At 39.2% G+C, this 22,697-nt stretch overlaps 1 protein-coding gene across 3 annotated transcripts in view; it reads left to right on the forward strand.

Annotated features, from left to right (window-relative positions):
• ERO1B (endoplasmic reticulum oxidoreductase 1 beta) overlaps positions 1–22,697 on the forward strand; it is a 62,793-nt gene that overhangs the window by 10,553 nt on the left and 29,543 nt on the right. Inside the window, exons 3-5 of one of the 3 annotated variants that reach the window (XM_040464870.1) lie at positions 5,926–6,009; positions 15,900–15,941; positions 18,205–18,287. In XM_040464870.1, coding sequence (XP_040320804.1) covers positions 5,926–6,009; positions 15,900–15,941; positions 18,205–18,287 — 209 coding nt within the window. The remainder of the gene's footprint in view (positions 1–5,925; positions 6,010–15,899; positions 15,942–18,204; positions 18,288–22,697) is intronic. The other 2 variants (XM_040464871.1, XM_040464872.1) reach the window with 2 other exon arrangements.

A 22,697-nucleotide genomic window follows, 5' to 3' on the forward strand; every position in this document is an offset into this window, starting at 1 on the left:
AAATGAGGCAACATTCAAAAGAACGGTATTTTAAATTTAAGAACAATATTTTAGAAGCTGCTGTTCTGCTTTGCCTATGCTCTTGTGCTCAGCATTCAGTTGGGTTCATAAGTTCTCTGATTTTCATTTTTAGTTTATTTTAAAAATTGAGCATGATTTTACACTTTTTTATTTTTTTTATTTTTTTATTATTTTTTTTTATTTATATATGAAATTTATTGTCAAATTGGTTTCCATACAACACCCAGTGCTCATCCCAAAAGGTGCCCTCCTCAATACCCATCACCCACCCTCTCCTCCCTCCCACCCCCCATCAACCCTTAGTTTGTTCTCAATTCTCAACAGTCTCTTATGCTTTGGCTCTCTCCCACTCTAACCTCTTTTTTTTTTTTTTCCCTTCCCCTCCCCCATGGGTTCCTGTTAAGTTTCTCAGGATCCACATAAGAGTAAAACCATATGGTATCTGTCTTTCTCTGTATGGCTTATTTCACTTAGCATCACACTCTCCAGTTCCATCCACGTTGCTACAAAAGGCCATATTTCATTTTTTCTCATTGCCACGTAGTATTCCATTGTGTATATAAACCACAATTTCTTTATCCATTCATCAGTTGATGGACATTTAGGCTCTTTCCATAATTTGGCTATTGTTGAGAGTGCTGCTATGAACATTGGGGTACAAGTGCCCCTGATTTTACACTTTTTTTAAAATCCTGATCCTACATAGGCTGTCTTAGTCTTTAAATATTTTTGAGGATAAAAAAATTTAGAAGAGGAACTAATGGCCATTCTTTTTATGGTACCACCAAAATCTTGAATCAATTTCCCATATTTTTGCAACACTTTGTACAAGTGTCAAATTTCTGGCAGAACACTTCTATAAGTGTCTAATTGACCAAAAGAGGGAAAGACACTTTGGTTAGCAATCCTACTTGCATAAATATAAGGGAAGTGATTGTTTCTTAAAGGAACATTAGAGGATGTTACAGAAGAAGGAAAAATGAAAGTTGGATAGGCAGAAAGAACAATGTTCTAAAAAAACGTTCTACCCAATTTAACAAAATTGCTCTGTGTGTAATGGGAACATAGTCCTGTTCTCCCAAGGGAGGGTCATGCAGTAATCTAGTTAATGGATTTATCTCCATGGCAAGGATAGCAGTGATACCCACTCCTTTTCTAGTTCTGTCAACCTATGAATTAAACTAAAGGGACATTTAATCACCACAGTATCCTGTACGTGCACCAGTGGCAGAAAGGAAAGCTAAGAGAAGAGGTGAATTGTAAACATGCACATACATACTGGTGATTGAGCACGCAAGGGTGCACAGGTTGAGGCACCAGTCTGCCCCTGTCGACTGGTCAGCTGGCTGTTGTAGTTAGTGTTTACAATTTCTTGTACTATCCATTCCATTCCTTTAGTCATGGAGTATTTATTAAATGATTATTCTGTGGGAGGCCCTATTCTAAGTGCTGTGGATACAATAGTGAATAACACAAAGACTCTGACTTCATGAAGCTTTTATTCTGATTAGGAAGGCAAACAATAAACAATGAAATATAATTTCATACGGTTATACGGTTAAGTGCTATGGAGAAAAATAAAGTAGGAGATACAGAGTAATTAATGGGGTGGGGATGGAAGGTAGCTTTATCTTTGACGAGGATGACCAGGAAAGGAAAGTATTCATACTGTGCTGTTTGAGTGAAGACCTACATGACGTGAAAGCCATGATGAGATACGGGGAAAGAACATTCCAGGGAGGGGGAGGAGAACTGCAGGTGTAAAGGTCTAGAGTGTTTGAGGAATAAGAAGACAGGGATAGGCTGGAGCAAAGTGAGTGAGATGGAGAGTTGGAAAAGTGGGTAGGGGCCAGATTAAAAAAAAAAAAAAAAATTAGAAGGCCCTATTCGCCACATAAGGATGTTGAATTTTAGTGTAGGTGTGATCAGTTTCTGGAGGGATTTGTACAAAACAGACTAAGGGTGTGAGACAGGAAATAGAGAAAAACCACATAGGAGGCTTCTGCAGATGAAAGGTAACGGGTTTGGAATAGGGCAGTAGACTTGGAAGAGGTGAAAAGTGAGCAAATGAGCATTATATCTAAGAGGTAACACCAAAAACTTGTCTGATGGTGTGAATGTAAGCTCTGAGGGTAGAGGTGAAATCAAAGATAATGCTGAGTTGTGAGCATACTACAAAAAAGTATGTCCTGACCAAGTTCATCTTATTCTAAGAATGCAAGGACAAGGCTTTTAGGTCTTTAACACAATTAAACACACATTCTTGATTTTTTTAAAAATAGGAATGATGGATACTTCCTTAACATGAACATTTTAATGCTAACATGAGCATTGCCAACCTCTTACTTGCTGGGAAATAATAGAGGAATTCACACTTAGGTGAGGGACCAAGACAGAGGCACCCATATCTCCTTTACTGTTGGAGGGATTAGTATATCACAACAGCTAGAGGATAAACATTTTTAAAGAATAAGGAAAACGGTCTCCTTTTATAAATGACAGAAGTATTCTAGAAAACAAGTAATAAAACGAACACAAGTGATAAATGCATTAAGCTCGCAGGCTATAAAGTTAATGTACAAATATCAATATCTTCATAAATACAAACAATAACAAGTTAGAGGATCTGATGGAAAAGAAATCCCCATTTACATAAGCAGTGTGAAAAAAGGTGAAATATATAGGAGTCAAAAACTGTGCAAGACCTAGAGGATGAAAGCCTCAAAACCCTACTGGGAGACCCAAAAGTAGGCTTCAAGAAATGGACAGGTGTGTCTATAGCTAAAGAGGTTGGTTCTCTCCACGTTGGCGTATACATTCAGTGTGATCCTAGTAAAAGGACCAATATTTTTTTCCTGGAGCTGGACAAGTCGTTGCAGCCTCAGTTCTCTGGGCAGCAGATGAGACCGTGGTTGGTGTGCAAGAGGTTACTGAGGGACTGCTCGTGGAAGTGACGGCTCAGGGAAGGACCGGGCAGAAGGGAGGCGAAGCTTTGGGAGTCCGCCTCTGTGGAGACCTCAGGTGACCCTCTGGGAGCCCTGGAGATGGGATGGCCCTCCAGAACTCTCCCCCCCTTGCCAGAGAGACCTAGGCCTCTGCAGCCCTCCATCAGTCATTTGCAGGCCGCCGTTGGAAGGAGTGGTGTGTCCTTGTGCTAAGTGGCTGTCTTCGGCTGAGGCCAGCTGCCTGCAATGTTTTTGGAAGCCCGGGGTAACAAGCCCTTCCTGAAGGCTGACGTTAGCACCATGTTCCAGTGTCCACCACAGTCCGCTCCTTGCTCTGTGTTACTAGTTTTCTGTTGCTGCATGGCAGTTTAGTCTAAAATGTAGCAACTTAGGGGCACCTCAGTTGGTTAAGCATCGGACTTCAGCTCGGGTCATGATCTCCGCTCCTGAGTTCGAGCCCCACATTGGGTTCTGTGCTGACAGCTCAGAGCCTGGAGCCTGTTTCAGATTCTGTGTCTCCCTCTCTCTGCTGCTCCCCTGCTTGTGCTCTGTCTCTCAAAAATAAATAAACATTAAAAAAAAACCATGTTTTTAAATGTTTAAAATGTAGCAACATAAAGCAGCAAACTGAGAAGGTGGGATTTGGGGAAGACCTAAAGAGAGGAGGAAAGCAAGCCATGTCGATATCTGGAGGGAGCACACCCCGTGCAGAGGGACCAGCGGGAGCAAAGGCCCTGACTCTACAGTGTGTCTCCTGTTTTGAGGAACAACCCGGGAGCCAGTGAATAAGGCGCAGAGAGCAGACGGACAGGCCACATAAGGCATTCCTGACCGTTACAGGGACTTGGGTTTTGAACTAACCCAATTTTTAGAAGTATTGGATGTGGAGTGAGAAAGTAAGGAGTCAAGAGTGATGCTGGGATTTTGGCCTGAGGATCTAGAGTAATGGGGTTGCTGTTTTCTGAGATGGCAAGAAGAATGTCCTGTGGAGAGATCCAAGAGGCATTGGATGCATAAGCCAGGAGTTCAAGGAACCTGCAGTTCCCAAAAGAGGTTGTCTTTGGACATCCCGAACCCTCTGCCTGGAAATCTCTTTCTCTAGGAAACCTGTATCCGAGTTCTCCCCATTTTACATGTAACTGAAGGGAGGCCTCCCCTGATTAACTCCACGGTCAGAGCTGACCGCACTCTCCTTGTGTCACCAGTTCCATGTGTTTTTGCCTCTTCCTCCGTGACGTAGGTGTTATTCACTTCATTTAACGGCTATTGATTGAGCTGTCTATTGAGCACTGGGGATAGAATAATGAAGAAGGTGAAATCTCAGTCCATACAATGGGAGATGCAGGCAATAAGTAAATCAGAAATAGGTAGTGGTGAGTGCTATAAAAGAATAAAAACAGGGTGTAGGGTGCATACTGAGCGCTACTTTAGAGAGTCTGGTCAGGGAAACTCTTTGCCGAGGTGGTATCTGAGAGAACCCCGGCCGAGGTGAGGGGAGCAGGCCGTGAGACCTGGAGGAGCAACAGGCCAGGCAAAGAGGAGCCACTGTAGAGGCCTGGAGACCAGGAGCTGGGTATGTTCCAGGCCGGAGGGGGTATGTTCCAGGCAGGAGGGCCAGTGTGGCTAGAGGTGCACAGGAGACCAGGTGAGAGAGGGCCTAGTGGCGCTTGCTACAGAGCTGGGATTCCTTCTGAAGGTGCCGGGAAGCCACAGGAAGGTGTTGAGCAGGGATTGATTGGTACCGTCTGAATTACGTTTCAGAGGGATCACTGTGGCTGCTGTATAGTAGAAGCAGGGAGCATGGGGTAGTCCTGGGATTCCCCTCCCCCCCTCCCTCTCTCTCTCTCAAAATAAATAAAATTAAAAAAAAAAAACAGTGGAGGTGGTGGGAAGAAGTGGATAATGAATTGTGCATGGAGGTAGCAGAGGGAAGAAACAAGAATAAAACTTTGATTTTTGGCTCAGGCAATCCATCTGGCAGTCCTGTTGAATCACTTTCTGTTAAGTTCAAGATAAGAAAATCCAGAGTTTTTAACAACATGGTTAAAATGGTCCGTCCCTGGGGCGCCTGGGTGTCTCAGTCGGTTGAGCGTCCGATTTCGGCTCAGGTCATGATCTCGCAGTCCGTGAGTTTGAGCCCCGCATCGGGCTCTGTGCTGACAGCTCAGAGCCTGGAGCCTCTTTCTCTCTTTCTCCACCCCTCCCGTGCCCATGCATTATCTCTCTCTGTCTCAAAAATAAATAAACGTAAAAAAAAAAAAAATTTTTTTTAATTTGAAAAAATAAAATGGTCCATCCCTTTCCTATGTCTGCACTCATTCTCCCACTAAAAGTTGGTTAAACTGTTTTGTTTTCCAGTTCCCACAACTGTTCAAGCTCTGTCACCTTATCCAAATGCACAATTTCTCCAACTTTGATCCATCCTGAGATATTACCTCGTCAGAGGCTGCCATCCACCAGCCCCATTATTTTCCATTGTGAAACTCTGGATTTTTGTTTGTAATTAAACATTAATTCCCTCCAGTAGATTATCAGTTCCAGGGGGAAAGTGCTTTTTGTGTCTCTTTTTGCCCCAGAACCTCCATGGTGCCAGACAGATAGTGGGTGCTCGGTGCACGTTTAGGTGGCTGGGCGCATGAGCGAATCCTCACGGGTAAGGTAACGGCATGGTGCCGACAGTTGTGAAAATGCTTTCCAGGGTCTGCAGGTGAGCAGTGTGCTTGGACTTTATTCCTTTTGGGAAGTGTCAGAGGACTAATAATAGTTATTTTTTTACATTAATATTACACCTGGGTGTCTGAAAACCTGCAGTCATTTAAGATTCTGAACTCTGTAGATGACACGGGAGAGGAAGCTTTTTCTTCTAACTCACCAGCATGTCATTGGCGCCCACACAGTGACACTTAGCATGCGGACTGTGACACTTCTATCCTAATGTTAATCCAATCTCTCTCTCAAGGTTAATCTGAAGCGACCATGTCCTTTCTGGGCAGAAGATGGCCATTGTTCAATAAAAGACTGCCATGTGGAGCCCTGTCCAGAGGTAAAATAAATTTAAAAAATATGAATAGGGAAAACATTGCTTCCTCTTGGGCTTTTAGACAAACATGAACTTTATATTTTATTAATGGATTTAGACCTGTCATCAAATTCATAAACTGTTAGATCTCTCCTTTTTAAGTATTTTTATTTTATTTATTTATTTTGAGAGAGAGTGCTGGGGAGGGACAGAGGGAGGGGGAGAGAGAGAGAATCCTGGGCAGGCTCCACACTCAGCACGGAGTCCATCGTGGGGCTTAATCTCACAACCCTGGGATCATGACCTGAGCTGAAATCAAGAGTTGGGTGCTTAATTGACTGAGCCACCCAGGTGCCCCTAGCTCTCTCCTTTTTACTGAGATTATTAAAGATTTTATACTCATTACCAAAATGGGTTTGAAGACACTTGTATCCAGTGGTATTGATGACTGGATATGGAAGTATAGTATTCTAAAACAGATGGAAAATCAGGGGCCTATTCTAGGATTGGATCTACAATGTCTAACGCTTATTTCATGCTTTATTGGATGTGCATCTTGTTTAATAAGAAAAATAATGCTACCAGGGGCGCCTGGGTGGCTCAGTTGGCTGAGCGTCCGACTCTTGATTTCAGCTCAGGTCATGATCCCAGGGTCATGGGATCCAGCCACGTGTTGGGCTCTGTGCTGAGCATGGAGCCTGCTTAAGATTCTCTCTCCATCTCTCTCCTCCCCCTGCCCCTTTCCTTGTCTTGTACTCTCTCTGTCTCTCTCCCTCCCTCCCTCCCTCCCTCCCTCCCTCCCTCTCAAATGAAGAGAAAAGTAATGCTACTGGACCTTCAGTTTTACATTTAGAGTGGGAATTACCATGGGTAAAGTGGGAGAATCTCAGGCTTGGTATCAGGTTTGCACTTGGTCTTGTTATATTAAAAAAAAAATAGCTATACTTATATTTTAGACTTCATTTTTTGGCATCTAGCACAATTCTTTTTTTTTTTTTTAATATATGAAATTTATTGTCAAGTTGGTTTCTATATAACACCCAGTGCTCATCCCAAAAGATGCCCTCTTCAATGCCCATCACCTACCCTTCCCTCCCCCCCACCCCCCCATCAGCCCTCAGTTTGTTCTTATTTTTTAAGACTGTCTTATGCTTTGGCTCTCTCCCACTCTAACTTCTCTCTCTCTCTCTTTTTTTTTTTCCTTCCCCTCCCCCCATGGGTTCCTGTTAAGTTTCTCAGGATCCACATAAGAGTGAAACCATATGGTATCTGTCTTTCTCTGTATGGCTTATTTCACTTAGCATCACACTCTCCAGTTCCTTCCACGTTGCTACAAAGGGCCATATTTCATTCTTTCTCATTGCCACGTAGTACTCCATTGTGTATATAAACCACAATTTTTTATCCATTCATCAGTTGATACAATTAATTCTTAAACAGTAATTAGTTGTGAGCTATGTTTTCATTCACTTTTTTCTTTTTTTACCTAATCAGTCTAGTTTGTTACCCTTAAAAATGGGGGGGGGGGAGCCTTATCTGAAGCAACGTCCTTCCTAAAGGGACAATTTTAAAAAATTCTGATTTTCCTTTAAAATGTTTTAACTTTTTAGTTTGAAATAATTTCAGACCTACAGAAAAATTGGAAGAATAATAATAGCAGTCCTCATATACTTTTTATTCAGATTCCCTAAATGTTCATCATGTTTGCTTCATTATTCTCTCTATACACATATGTTAATATTTTCTGAAGCATTTGGGTCTAAGTTACCAACATGGTGATTTTTTACCCCTAAATACTTGAGTGTGTATTTCCTTAAAAACAAGATTATTCTCTTACCTAACCACAACATAATTAACAAAATCAGGAAATTAACATTAATTATAATACTGATGTCTAATCTGTAGACCTTGCAGCTGACTTAATAATGTGCTATATAGCTAAAAAACAGAGTGTAAAAACATAGTGTTGTGTTCATTTCAGGTATACAAAATAGTGATTCAACCGTTCCATACGTTACTTAGTGCTCATCAAGATCATGTACTCTTGGGGCGCCTGGGTGGCGCAGTCGGTTAAGCGTCCGACTTCAGCCAGGTCACGATCTCGTGGTCCGTGGGTTCAAGCCCCGCGTCAGGCTCTGGGCTGATGGCTCAGAGCCTGGAGCCTGTTTCCGATTCTGTGTCTCCCTCTCTCTCTGCCCCTCGCCCGTTCATGCTCTGTCTCTCTCTGTCCCAAAAATAAATAAACGTTGAAAAAAAAATTAAAAAAAAAAAAGATAGTGTACTCTTAATCTGCTTTGTCTATTTCAGCCCCTCCCCCCCACCTCCCTTCTGGTAACCATCAGTTTGTTCTCTATAGTTAAGAGTTTGTTTCTTGGTTTGTCTCTCTCTTTTTTGTTTTTTTGTGTTTTTGTTTTGCTTTCGTAAATTCCACACATGAGTGAAGTCATATGGTAATTGTCTTTCTCTGACTGGCTTATTTCCTTTAGCATTATACTCTCCAGATCCATCCATGTTGTTGCCAAGTGGCAAGATTTCATTCTTTTTATGGCTGAATAATATTCCTTTGTATGTATATGCTACATCTTTTTCCAGTCATCTACTGATGGACACTTGGGCTGCTTCCGTAGTTTGTTTATTGCAAATAATGCTGGAATAACCTAGGGGTGCATATATCCCTTCAAATTAGTGTTTTTATAATCTTTGCATAAATACCTCCTGGTGCAATTGCAGGATTGTAGGGTAGTTCTATTTTTGATTTTTCAAGGAACTTGCATGCTGTCTCCCAACAGTGGCTGCACCAGTTTGCATTCCCACCAATAGTGCACAAGGGTTCTTTTTTTTCCACATCCTCGCCAACACCTGTTACTTGAGTTTTTGAGTTTAACCATTCTAAAAGGTGTGAGGTGATATCTCATTGTGGTTTTGACTTGCCTTTGCCTGATAATGAGTGATGCTGAACATCTTTTCATGTGTTTGTTGGCCATCTGGATGTCTTCTTCGGAGAAATGTCTGGGATTATTTGGGGTTTTTTTGGTATTGGGTTGTATAAGTTCTTTATATAATTTGGTAACCTTTTATCGGATATGTTACTTGGAAATGTCTTCTCCCAATCAGTAATTTGTCTTTTAGTTTTGTTGGTTGTTTCCTTTGCTGTGCAGAAGCTTTTTATTTTTATGTAGCCCCTAATAGCTTATTTTTGCTTTTGTTTCACTTGCCTCAGGAGACATATCTAGAAAGATACTGTTATGGCCAATGTCAGAAAAAGTACTACCTGTGCTCTTCTAGGATTTTTATGGTTTCAGGTCTCACACTTAGGTCCTTAATCCATTTTGAGTTTTTGTGCACAGTGTTAAGTGGCCCAGTTTCCTCCTTTTGCATGTAGCTGTGCAGTTTTTCCAATACCATTGTGGAAGAGACTGTCTCTTCCCCATTGCATCTTCTTGGCTCCTTTGTCAAAGATTAATTGACAATAACATCGTGGGTTTATTTTTGTGCTTTTTATTCTGTTCTATTGATCTGTGTGTCTGTTTTTGTATAAGTACCATATTGTTTTGATTACTATAGATTTGTAATGTAACTTGAAATCTGGAGTAGCTCCAGTTTTGATTTTCTTTTTCAAGAGTGCTTGGCTGTTCTGGGGCTTTTGTGGTTCCATGCAAATTTTAGGATTATTTTTTCTAGTTCTATGAAAAATGCTATTAGTATTTTGATAGGAATTGCATTAAATATGTAGGTTGCTTTTAACATTTTAACAATATTTGTCCTTCCAATCCATGAACATGGAATGTCTTTCCACTTCTTTGTGTCATCTTCAGTTTCTTTCATCAGTGTTTTATAGTTTTCAGAATATGGGTCCTTCACCTCTTTGCTTAAGTTTATTCCTAGCTATTATTTTTGGTGCAGTTGTAAATGGTATTGTTTTCACAGTTTCTCTTTCTGTTGTTTCCTTATTAGTGTATACAAATGCAACAGATTTTTGTACATTGACTTTATGTTCTGAAACTTTAGTGAATTCATTTTTCAGGTCTAGTAGTTTTTTGGTGGAGTCTTTACAGTTTCTGTATATAGTGTCATGTCATCTGCTGATAGTGAACGTTTGACTTCTTCCTTACCAATTTGAGTACCCTTTATTCCTTTTTGTTGTCTGATTACTGTGGCTAGGACTTCCATTACTATGTTGAATAAAAATAGTGTGAATAGATATTTTGGTCCTGTTCCTGACTTGGGGGGGAAAAACTCTCCATTTTTTCCTATTGAGTATAACGTTAGCCGTGGGTTTTCCACATAAAGCCTGTATTATGTTGAGGTATGTTCCCTCTAAACCTACTTTGTTGAGGGTTATTTATCACGAATGGATGTTGTACTTTGTTGAATGCTTTTTGTGCATCTATTGAAATGATGGTATGGTTCTTGTCCTTTCTCTCATTGATGTGGTGTATCACATTGATTGATTTGCAAATATTGAGCCACCCTGCATCCCAGGAATAAATTCCACTTGATTGTGGTGAACGATTTTTTTTAATCGGTTGTTGGATTTGGTTTGCTAGTATTTTGTTGAGGATTTTTGCATCCAAGTTCATCAGAGATACTGGCCTGTAGTTGTCTTTTTTAGTGGTGTCTTTATCTGGTTTTGGTACAGGGTAATGCTGCCCTCATAGAATGAATTTGGAAGTTTTCTTTCCTCTTCTATTTTTTTGGAGTAGTTTGAGAAGAATAGGTAGTAACTCTTCTTGGAATGTTTGGTAGAATTTGCCTGTGAAGCTGTCTGGTCCTGGATTTTTGTTTGTTGGGAGTTTTTTGATCACTGAATTTCCTTATCGGTAATCAGTCTGTTCAAATTTTCTGTTGCTGCTTCAGTTTTGGTATGTTACATGTTTCTAGGAATTTATCCATTTCTTCTAGGTTGTCCAATTTGTGGGCATATACTTTTTCATAATATTCTCCTACAATTGCTTGTATTTCTGTGGTGTCAGTTATTTCTCTTTCATCTGTGATTTTGTTTGGATCCTCTCTCCCCCTTCCCCACCTCTCTCTATGAGTCTGGCTAGAGGATTATCAATTTTGTTGATCTTTACAAAGAACTGGTTTCATAGATCTGTTCTATTTTTTTTTAATTTTCTGTACCATTTGTGCTCTAATCTTTATTATTTCCTTCCTTTTGCTGGTTTTAAGTTTTGTTATTCTTTTTGTAGCTCCTTTATGTGTAAGGAGATGTTTCTTGCTTCTTGGAGTAGGCCTATATTGCCCTAAACATCCCTCTTAGAACTACTTTTGCTGCACCCCAAAGATTTTGGACTGTTAAATTTTCATTTTCATTTGTACCCGTGAAATTTTTGATTTCTTCTTCAATTTCTTAGTTGACCCATTCATTGTTTGGTAGCATGTTAGTTAATCTTCATGCATTGATGCTCTTTCCAGATTTTTGTTTGTGGTTGACTTCCAGTTTCATAGCATTGTGGTCAGAAAAGATGCATGATATGACTTGATCTTGAATTTGTTGAGGCTTGTTTTATGGCCTAATAAGTGATCTATTCTGGAAAATGTTCTGTGTGCACTTGCAAAGAATATGTATCTGCTGTTTTAGGTTGGAATGTTCTGAAAATATGTTGAATCTATCTGATCTGGTGTGTCATTCAGAGACCCTCTTCCCTTGTTGATTTTCTGGTTGGATGATCTTTCCATTGATGTAAATGGGGTGTTATAGTCCCCTATTATTGTATTTCTATTGATCAGTTTTTTATGTTTGTTATTAACTGTTTTGTGTATTTGGGCGCTCTCAAGTTGGGTGCCTAAATATTTACGGTTGTTGTATCTTCTTGTTGGATTCTCCCCTTCATTATTATATAGTGTTGTTCTTTGTCCCTTGTTACAGTCTTGTTTTAAAATCTATTTTGTCCAGTATAAGTATTGCTACTTTGGCTTTCTTTGACATCCATTTGCATGATACCTGTTTCTTCATCACCTCACTTTCAATCTGCAGGTGCTTTTAGGTCTGAAATGAGTCTCTTGTAGGTAGCATATTAGATGAGTCTTATTTTTTTTACCCACACTGTCACCCGATGTCTTTGGATGAGAGCATCTAGTCCATTTACCTTCAAAGTAGTTATTGATACATATTTATTACCAAGTTGTTACTTGCTTTGTGATTGTTTTGTAGTTTTTCTCTACTCCTTCTCTTGCTCTCTTTCATAGTGTTTTGGCTTTCTTTAGTGATATACTTGCATTCCTTTGTCTTTATTCTTTGCATATATATTGCTGGTTTTTGATTTGTGGTTACCATTAGGTTTGTACATAACATCTTCTGCATAGCAGTCTATGTTAAGTTGATGGTCGTTTAAGTTTGAACATATTCTTTCTTCCTTTCTGCCTGACATTTTAGGTATATGGCGTCATTTTTATTTTGTGAATCTCTTGACTGATATTTACATATATATTTATTTTTACTGCTTTTGTGTTTCCTACTTTTTATAATAAGTCTTATAGTCTTCCTTGCCACTCAAAGAGTCCCCTTTAACATTTCTTGTATGGCTAGTGGAGTGGTCATAAACTCCTTTAGTTTTTGTTTGAGAAACTCTTTGTATTTTCTTGTATACTGAATGAGAGCCTTGCTGGATATTCTTGGCTGCACAGTTTTTCTTCTTAGCACTTTGAATGTATCATGCCATTCCCTTCTGGCCTGCAAATTTTCTGCTGAAAAATCACCTGATATCTTTATAGGGTTTCCCCTTGTATGTAACTTGTCTTCTTTTCTCTTGGTGCTTTTAATTTTTTTCTTCATCACTACTTTTTGTCACTTTAAGTACTCTGTGTCTCGGTGTGGACATCCTTGGGTTGATTTTGTTGGGGGATCTATATGCCTCCTGGATCTTGATATCTGTTTTCTTCCCCACATTCAGGAAGTTTTTAGCTATTATTTCTTCAGATAAAATGTTTGCCCTCTTTTTCTACTTCTTATGGGATCCCTGTAATGTGAATGTTATTATGCTTGGTGGAGTCCCTGAGTTCCCGAAGTCTGTCGGTTCTCATTCTGTGTAATTTTTTTCTCACACCTACTGAGCTTGATTACTTTCCATAATTGTGGCTTCTGGGTCATTAATGCATTCATCTGTTTCATCTAGCCTGCTATTTATTCCAGTTAGTGTGTTTTTAATTTCATTTATTGTGTTCATCTCTGATTTATTCTTTTTTATCTCTGTGTTAAGGGTCTCACTGATGTTTTCCGCTCTTTTCTCAAGTCCTGTGAGTATGTTTATGCTCATTGTTTTAAATTTTCTATCAGTCATATTCTATTCTTTTCTCTTTGGTCTCTTGCTGTGCTTTTGTCTTGTTCTTTCATTTGGGACATGTTCCTTTGTCTCCTCGTTTTGTCTAATTCTATGGATCTGTTTCTGTCTGTTGGGGAAAGTCTGCTACATCTCCTCCTCTTGACAGTAATGGCTTTATGAGGAGGAGGTCCTATAGTGCCCTGCAGTGCAATGTCTCCTGTTCTCCACGACCTTATACTTCAGGGAATGTCTCCTATGTGTGTTGCAAATGCTCTGCTCCTGTGCCTTGGCCACTTTTTTCCTTTAGTCCGGTCGTCTGCAGAGGCTCTCTTAGCCCATTGTGGGCCGTATTCGGTCCCAGACCTGTGCCGCACATTTTCACAAGGTGTGTGCTGCTCTGTTTGTGAGATGAAACCTGTTGCCTGCACTGGGGGAATGGAGGGTGTGTGGGTGGGGCACCAGTTGTAACAGGATCTGCCATGAGCTTCTGCAGAGCCCACGCTGCTGGGACCTATGCCCTGCAAAAACCCATGGGTCAGGAGAAGCTGTGTTGCTGATGTGATGTTTACATTGGTCTTGTGGGGGAGGTGATTCGCAGCCAGGACTGAGGAAAATCTGTTGAAAAGGGCAGATCGGCCAGGCGTGCATGGGTGGGGCTTGCTGTGAGCAATTTAGGTAGGGAGTGTTGTGCAGCACTGGTTCCTGCCGGTGCCTGTGTGTTTCTGCTGGGGGCAGGGAGTGGGGACTGTGGAAGGGGGGTGTGGGGGAAGGAGGGAAATAACACCTGCCTCTTCCTTTGTACCTGGAAGGGTCTCCCAGTGATCCCTGCCTCTCTGGACTTGCTCTGCGATTAGTAAATAAATCTCAGTCCCATGTGCCCTGGGCATTTTTCAAACTGCTGCTTCTAGGCTGTATCTACCTGGGCCGTTTGTCATGCTATCATTTTAAGGGCAGGAACTCTGCTTCCTAATGCCCTTCAGGCTCTCCCACACCAGAGCTGCTGATTCTTAAAATTCCAGGCTTCAAGTCCTGCTGGTTGTAGGAACTCTTGTCATTTGGACCCCCTGGCTTGCAGAGCCCAATGTTAACTGGGATTGGTCTTCCCTGTGCAGGCTCCCTGGTGTGATCATCTATTTCTCCCCCTCTCCGTGCCCCCCGCTCAGAGAAGAGTGAGATGCGCCCTCTTCTCTTCCGTAGTTGTGGAGTTTGTTCTGCCAGTCTTTGGGTTGTTTTCTGGGTTATTTGTGCTGAGGTGAGTGTTACCTAGTTGTATCCCTGGGACGAGGCGAGACCAGGGTCGTCGTCCTCCACCATCTTTCCAGCCTCAAGCCCAGCCAGATTTATTTCATGCTTGATTTTAGTCATTAGTTTTACATTTATCATTACTTCTAATAATTCTCTTTTGTGATTGTTATATATTATCTGTGACAGTGATCTGTGATGCCTACCCCAATATTTCTAAAAGCCTTGTTATTAAGATTTGCTTAAGTCAAGTTACTGCATTTAGCATCAAACCTTTAAAAAAGCTGCTGAAGATTTTGATTTTAGCACGTTATACTACACTAGTTAGAGGACACACTGTAGCCAGCAGTCACTTTTGGTTAATATTTATTCCGTATTTTAAATTCAGGGTCTGTGGCTGTTAGGTTTGACTTGAGTTTTATAGTCTTCTCTCTTTTGCCTTCTGTTAGATGTCCTAGGAAGCACTGAAATGATAAAATACTGGCAGCACGGAACAATTTAATTGATTAATCTTTTTATTGATAAGGGAAATATCTCTTATCATCATTACTATTATATACATTCTTCCACCTGACAGGAAGATATTTATTCTGAATATTTGGTTAAGTTTGCCTGTGTTAAAATTTATCATGATACATAAAAAAATTTTAAGAGGTAATTTTCTATACCGTAGATCCAGATGTTGAAAATCATTCAGTCCCCTGAATTGATCAGAGTTACCAACCTGTGATTTTCTTTTTCAGTATGGTTTTTGTTTTAAAACTGTGTTTGATAAACCAGCTGTAATGATTTCTAGATTTATTTATTAAAGCCTAAAACTAATTACTGGCTTTGTAGGAAAGTGAGTCAAATTGGATCCACATGCAGATCTTCTGTTAGTAAACCCTGGTTACCTAGATTGATAAGCCCTAGGTTAATCCTGTGGACCAAAGAACTGACTCTTTTAGTATTAATCCCAAACTGCCTTCACTATAAATGTCAATTTAGAGCAGAACTTAAGATTGAGCCTAAGATATTTCAAATAACTGAAAATTTTTAAAGCTTCTGTTTCTGTTGTAAGAAAGTTTATGGAAAAGTGATTTTTGTCAGGGTTTTTTAACCTAAAAATTATGTAAACTATTAGATACTTCATTGAGAATTTAAATTATAGCTAATTTTGACACTCTTATTTTGTATATGTCATTTGGTTTGCTATACTATGATTTACAAGTTTGTAAATTGGTATACCTCTTTACGATTTATCTTAAAGAGGTAATATGAAAACAGATTTTGAATGAATGTATATTTTCTCATCATGGAATAAAATAAAATACCCTTTATTTGAGCAATGTCATTATTTGTGAAGAAATCTCAAAAAAAAAAAAAAGCGATGGTCATTTTTTAAATTGCTGTTGTTGTTCTTTTAAGAGTAAAATTCCAGTCGGAATTAAAGCCGGGAGTTCTAATAAGGTGAGTCCCTTTTCCTTGAGTATTTCTGCTTTATGTTATGAAATTTACCATTTACTGCTTGACAGTAGTTACAGAAGGAGAACTGTACTGTGGTTAGTTGGGAGTGGGCACCTTTTGCCCCAGAATCCCATATTTCCAATTCTTTCAGCAACAGAGAGCTTGTGTATTTTTTTTTACGGTTAAATTATATACTTTTTTTTTTTTTTTTTTTTTTAAGATATTTCAATTCTGTTTTTGGAACCTCTAGAAGAACTACAGTAGTGTAATGTAACTACAGTGTCAGATGGCCTATTCAACAGGTGTTTTATCATGCATGTATTTTTAGTTTTCGGTTTCAACTAGTCAACCTGTCATATTCAGGATTATATTGTATAAACAGCTATTAAGGTATTAGGAGCATAGTACTTTTCAACGGCATTAGAATACTCCTTTATTAAAGATTACCCTCCCCCCCTTTTTTTACCCTTTCCCTTTTAAATTAAAAAAAAAAAACTTTTTTTAATGTTTATTCTCGAGAGAGAGACAGAGTGTGAGTAGGGGAGGGTCAGAGAGAGAGAGGGAGACACAGAATCCGAAGCAGACTCCAGGCTCTGAGCTATCAGCACAGAGCCTGATGCAAGGCTTGAACTCCAAACTGTGAGGTCATGACCTGAGCTGAAGTCAGACCCTTAACTGATGGAGCCACCCAGGCGCCCTTACCCTTGCCCTTTTAGAAGCATGCCATAATTTACTTAGCTGTGCATGTTTTTATGTAACAGTTTACTTCTAGTTTTTCACTATTATGTGTACATAGTAAAGATCATCATACCCTCTCTCTCCCTGTTCCCTCTCTCCATTTTCTTTTTGCATTTTCTCTTTGCATTTTCTCCCCTGTGTGGTCTTTTGTTTGTGTTCACTCTCTTTAATTTATTTTTGTTTCAGCTCTGAACTAAATACACAGTGTTAGAGACATTTGAAATCTCTTCCGGACTCCTTCCCAATCCCATTCTGTTTCCTCCGTCCCCAGAGATAGCCACTTTTCTGAAACTTACGTGTGTCCTTCTGTGTTACTTAACTTTTCTACTTCTGATGCACATGTAGCCACAAGTGACATATAGATCTTTTTATTTTTTATTATTTTCTTAAACATTTGTTTATTATTGAGAGAGAGAGACAGAGCATGAGCATGGGAGGAGCAGAGAGAGGAGGAGACACAGAATCCAAAGCAGGCTCCAGGCTCTGAGCTGTCAGCACAGAGCCGGACGCGGGGCTCAAACTCACAAACTGAGATCATGACCTGAGCTGAAGTCGGACGCTTAACCGACTGAGCCACCCAGGCGCCCAACATACAGATCTTTTAATATGAAGTTTAAACATTAAGATTATGCTTTTTTATTTCTTCAGGTTAAAAACATTTTTTCAGTTACCTTTACTCCACATTATGCTTTTGTCTCTGATGTAGCTTTGTTAATTTTAATAGGTAGTATTCTATTTTTTTTCAATGTTTTTTTCAATTTTTTTTTTTTTTTTTTTGAGACAGAGACAGAGCATGAGCAGGGGAGGGGCAGAGAGAGAGGGAGACACAGAATCTGAAGCAGGCTCTAGGCTCTGAGCTGTCAGCACAGAGCCCGACGCGGGGGCTCAAACTCATGGACTGTGAGATCATGACCTGAGCTCAAGTCGGACGCTTGACCGACTGAGCCACCCACACGCCCCAATAGTTGCATAGTATTCAATGGTATGATTATGTCATTGATTAGCTCCTCCTCTGTTGATGGACATTTCACTTGTGTTGACTTTTTGCTATTACATACAGTGAGGCACTAGCATTTCTGTCCTTTGTCTCATTGTACATATGTAAGAGTTTTCCTAGGTCTGTATTTAGAAGTAAGGTTGCTGGGGCATCCGTTATGCTGTCCCAACATGAGAGAGTACCTAATACCTTTCTAAAGTGGTTGTACCTTGTTTTTAGTTTTGTTTTTAAATGTTGCTCTGGATATGGTTTCAGTTTTAAGACTGCTGGTTCAAGGATATTATGCATTTTTGCAGCTCCAGATAAATATTGTCAAATTACTTTCCCAAGACGGTTTTCTCAGTTTAGGTCATCACCAACATACCAGTACTAATTGTTTTTAATGTCTTAGCTTAGTTGGTGGAAATTTGTGATGCATTTTGATTTGTATTTCTTACATATGTGAGAGATTTTGATGTATCTATGTCATCACTGTCAGATTGCCAGTCGTACTTGAGATTATTACTAAACTTCCTATGAACTTCCTTTCAGTACTCAAAAGTGGCAAACAGCACCAAAGAATTAGAAGATTGTGAACAAGCTAATAAACTGGGAGCAATTAACAGCACATTAAGGCAAGTTTATTTTAGGAGTGTTAAAAAATATTCTCTTGTTTAGTATATTTATATCAGAAATCTTCTGTTTGTGATTTTGCTTCAAGTAATTCTTAAAAGGAAGAAGTTATTTTTATCTTAAATTCCATGATTGCTTTGCTTCCTCCCGTTAGCTGATTTGTTCTTAAATTTCTGGAATGTATGATCAATAGTGACTTTATTAAAAAGTAAAAATTTAGAAGATTGCTCAACTAGCAGGGCTTATGGGTCTATTTTTCCTGGTTATTATAGGAAAAGGAACTTGAACCTCTAAGTGTTTTATAAATAGTAATTCAGTCTGTAGGTTACATTTTGAATGGGAAAAGTTATTACCATAACTGTTAAGTTTCGTAGATTCTTTTTCCTATTGACTTTTCCTTATTGTAATAAAAACCTGCTTGGGAAGGCCAGTGTAATTGTGAGTGGTCTCAGATTATGCACTATGAAATGATTGTATCTATAGTTGAATCTGGGGAATGGAGTATCATTGAACTTCTTTTGAATTTCCCTTTTTGTTTAGGCTGGCATCTATGTACTATAACTGTTAAAGACTTAATAAAGTCAGCAGTTTTATTATCTATTGAAGAACAATTCTATAGAAAACTAGAGAAGATAATATAATAAATACTCCCATGTCCTTCACTCCAGATGAATAGTTGTTAACTTTTTCTTCCATGTCCTCTCTGGCCTATTCCCAATCCTGTTTTCTTTCCTTTTGCCTTAGGAGGAGCTACTCTCATGAATTTGCTGTATACCCACTATGTTTTTCTTTTTATCATATATATCATCTTTATTTTGTGTATGATTTTACTTTTCCCTTATATAAAATACTGTACTTAACAGACTTCAACTTTATTTTTATACTGTACATTTTGCTTTTCTAGATCTGTCTCATTTTTTTAACTGATGAGTGTTTTTTACCTTATGAATATATCCTATTTTACTTCTCTGTTCCCGTATTGATAAACACTTGAATTGTTCAAATTTTTACTTCTATAAGTTATGCCACCTTGCGCATCCTTGAGAAATTTTTTTTGGTGTACGCTAGGAAATTTGTCCTACGCTAGAAAAACTGCTGGATCTTCCTGTTGCCCAGGTGCGCCTATTCGTGTTACTGCCTGATGGCTTTCCAGAATACTCGTGTGGTTACATACTGCCTCCGGGACTGAGAACTTGTTTTGTTCTTCACATCCTTGCCAAAAATGGATAATGTTTGACTGTAAAGTAGTACCTCATTTTTGTTTATATTTTGTTACTAGTGAGTTTGAGCATTTTTTTGATCTGTGTATTGAACATTTATGTTTTTTATTCATTCAGTAAATGAATGCCTGCAATATGCCAGTCAGTGTTCTAGAATATTAGGCATTTAGCACTGTACATGGCAAATTCTTTTTCTCAGGAAACTTAATCCTAGTTGGAGATATGCAGTAACTGAGTAAAATGTATCAGAAGTAAGTAAAATGATGATGAGTGCTTGGGAGAAAAAGAAAACTGAGAAGAATGATAGAGAGCTAAGAGTGGCAGGGTGGGGAGGGGAGGGAGTTGCACTGTTTCCAATGGGTTGGTGAGAGAAGGCCACAGTGATAATGGGACATTTGAACAAAATGCCCATGAAGACATAAGTCCTGTTATGGCTGCCTGGGGCATGAGTGTTCCAGGCACGTGTAATTGTTAGTAAAAAGAACCTGTGGCAGAAGCACTCCTAGATTATTTGAGGAACCACAGAAAGTCCAGTGTTGCTGGAATACAGTGGTCACAAGATCCTAGGGGTGGACATAGGAGTAGGGTGGGGTGGAGATCTTGTAGAGCCTTGAAGACGATTACAAATACTGCTTTGAGGCTAAGTGGAATGAAAAGTCACTGGAGGATTTTGAGAGAAGGTGTTGAGGGAGGCAGGTGTTCCTGTGGAAGCCTTGTTATGTGATTATTGTAGTGATCCAGTTAAGATATGGTGGTGGTTTAATTTAGACTAGGGCAATGGCAGTGGGAATGATGACAAGTGATCAGATTCTGGATGGATTTTGAAGATGGAGCGGACAGGGTTTGCTGTGGGATTTGATGTGAGGTTTGAAAAAAGATAGGAACTGTGAATGACGACAAGATTTGGAACTAGAAAAATGGAGTTGCCATTTACTGAACTGGGATACCTACAGGAGGAACAAGTTTGGTGGAAAATCACAGTTCAACCTTGGACCTGTTAAGTTTGAGCTGCCTATAAGACATCCAGTTGGAGATGTCAAGCAGGCAGTTGGATATACAAGTCTCAGTTTCAGGGGAAGGAGAAAATGTGGGAGTCATCCAGTAAATATATGTTATTTAAAAACTATAAACCTGAATAAGATTACCCAGGAGAGAATATAACTAGGGAAGTCATCAAAGGATTGGGCCTTAAGTCATTCTAAGATTTTAAGGTAAAGCCCCTGTTCATATTCTTTGCTGTTGTTTCTCCATGGGGGGGGGGGGGGGCAGGGAAAAGGTGGAGTAGGTGTGCATTTCTAGATCATTATTAATTTGTAGGCATTCTTCATATAATATGAGACAATGGCTTGTCTTTTAATTTTGCTTACAGATATTTTGTTGAATAGCAGTTACTAATTTTTTAAACTTTTAAATTCCAGTGTAACTCACATATAATAAAGTGTATAAATCTTAAACGTAAAGGTCAGTTCAATTTTACAGAGTAAATCAACTCTGCAGCAACTATCCAGAATAATGCACTCGATACCCTGAAGATTGCCACGTGGGCTTTCCTAGTCATTACCACTGTCCAGAGTTAACCGTGATTTTGAATTATATTAGCAGAGATTGGTTTTGCCTGTTTATATAAATGAACTATTAAGGAATGTATTTTTTTTTTTATCTGGCTTATTTTATTAAACATCACATCTGTGAGAGTCATTCATGTTCTTAAGGTTAGTAGCATTTAATTCTCTTGTCATTGGTATAATATTCCATAGTTAAGACTGCACCAAAATGTTTCCATCCAACTATCATTGATAGCTGGGGTTTTTTACTTTGCAGCCATTACAAAAAAAAAAAATTTGGTGGATATTTGGTGGTGTTTTTGGTATGCATTTCTGTGTAGAATGTACCTACAAGTGGAATTAAGTAATACTGGCACGTGGTCTTCCAAAATGACCACTAAAATACATTGCCACTAGTAGTATACGAGATTTCCTCATTCCACGTCTCCAACAATTGGTCTGTAATTTTTTAAACAGCTTTATTGAAGTTTAATTGACATGCAATGTATTGCACTTACTTGAAATATACTGTTTGATGTTTTGACAATTGTGCACTCATGAAAATCTGCATTATCAAGATAGTTGTCCTACCCACCACCCTGAAAAATTCTCTCATGGCCTTTGGAAAGGCCTTCATTCCATTCTTTCCTGCCCTGCGTTTCCCACTTTGAAGGCTCCTGCTTTAACACACAGCACCATCTTGACAGGAAGCCCTGGTTTAAGCCCAGGAAATTCTTATAGAAGTAGCTTGGCATCCATCTTCAAACTGACTTTTAGAGAAGCTGGGCAAGGTTCTTTTTTTTTTTTTTTTACATTTTATTTATTTTTGAGAGAGAGAGAGAGCGACCACAAGTGGGGGAGGGACAGAGAGAGAGGAAGACAAAGAATCTGAAGCAGGCTCCAGGCTCTGGGCTGTCAGCACAGAGCCTGATGCAGGGCTCGAACCCACAAACCATGAGATCATGACCTGAGCCAAAGTTGGATGCTTAACCGACTGAGCCACCCAGGTACCCCTGGATGAGGTTCCTTCTAACTCATTTGTAAAGCAAACTGGGCCAGCTCTGTTAGCATTAGGTTAGTGTTGCCTAGTGTTGCTAGGTTAGTTAGCATTAGGTTTTCTGTTGCTGTGGCTTTCAGGCAGGGTTTAGGATGAAACAACAAAGTGTCATCAAATAAGTATGCTCAAAGAAAAAAGTTTGTCTTTCTAAGTCAGATTGTTAACAAGAAAATTGGAATTTATGTCACAGTGGTCTTGTTCTTGACTATTTTCAATGGAAGATGTATCTAATTAAACCTAACGATAGTTATTTTAGCTGTAACTAGAACTTAGACATTCTCGTTTTATGGAATTATATGTTTCAGCTGAGTCAACTAAGATATGAGTATTTCCATTAACTTTTATTATTAAGTTAACTCAGTATTCCCACAATGAAAAAAAAAAATCCCACAGTGAATTGAAAACATTTATTGATAAAGTTGGGGTAGTCCAGTCAGCCTTATATACTTCTCGTAGTGGTTATGTAATGTAGCAGTTTTTCAAATACAAAATAAATTCTTGGCTATGAAAGTAACACATTTAGGAACTACCTGATTTAAACTTAGTACACAAATAATTTTTTTTTAATCTTTTTTCCCCCTATTGTGTAGT

This window comes from Herpailurus yagouaroundi, unplaced genomic scaffold (assembly GCF_014898765.1).
Source record: "Herpailurus yagouaroundi ecotype Mexico unplaced genomic scaffold, PumYag 530, whole genome shotgun sequence".
Taxonomy (NCBI): domain Eukaryota; kingdom Metazoa; phylum Chordata; class Mammalia; order Carnivora; family Felidae; genus Herpailurus; species Herpailurus yagouaroundi.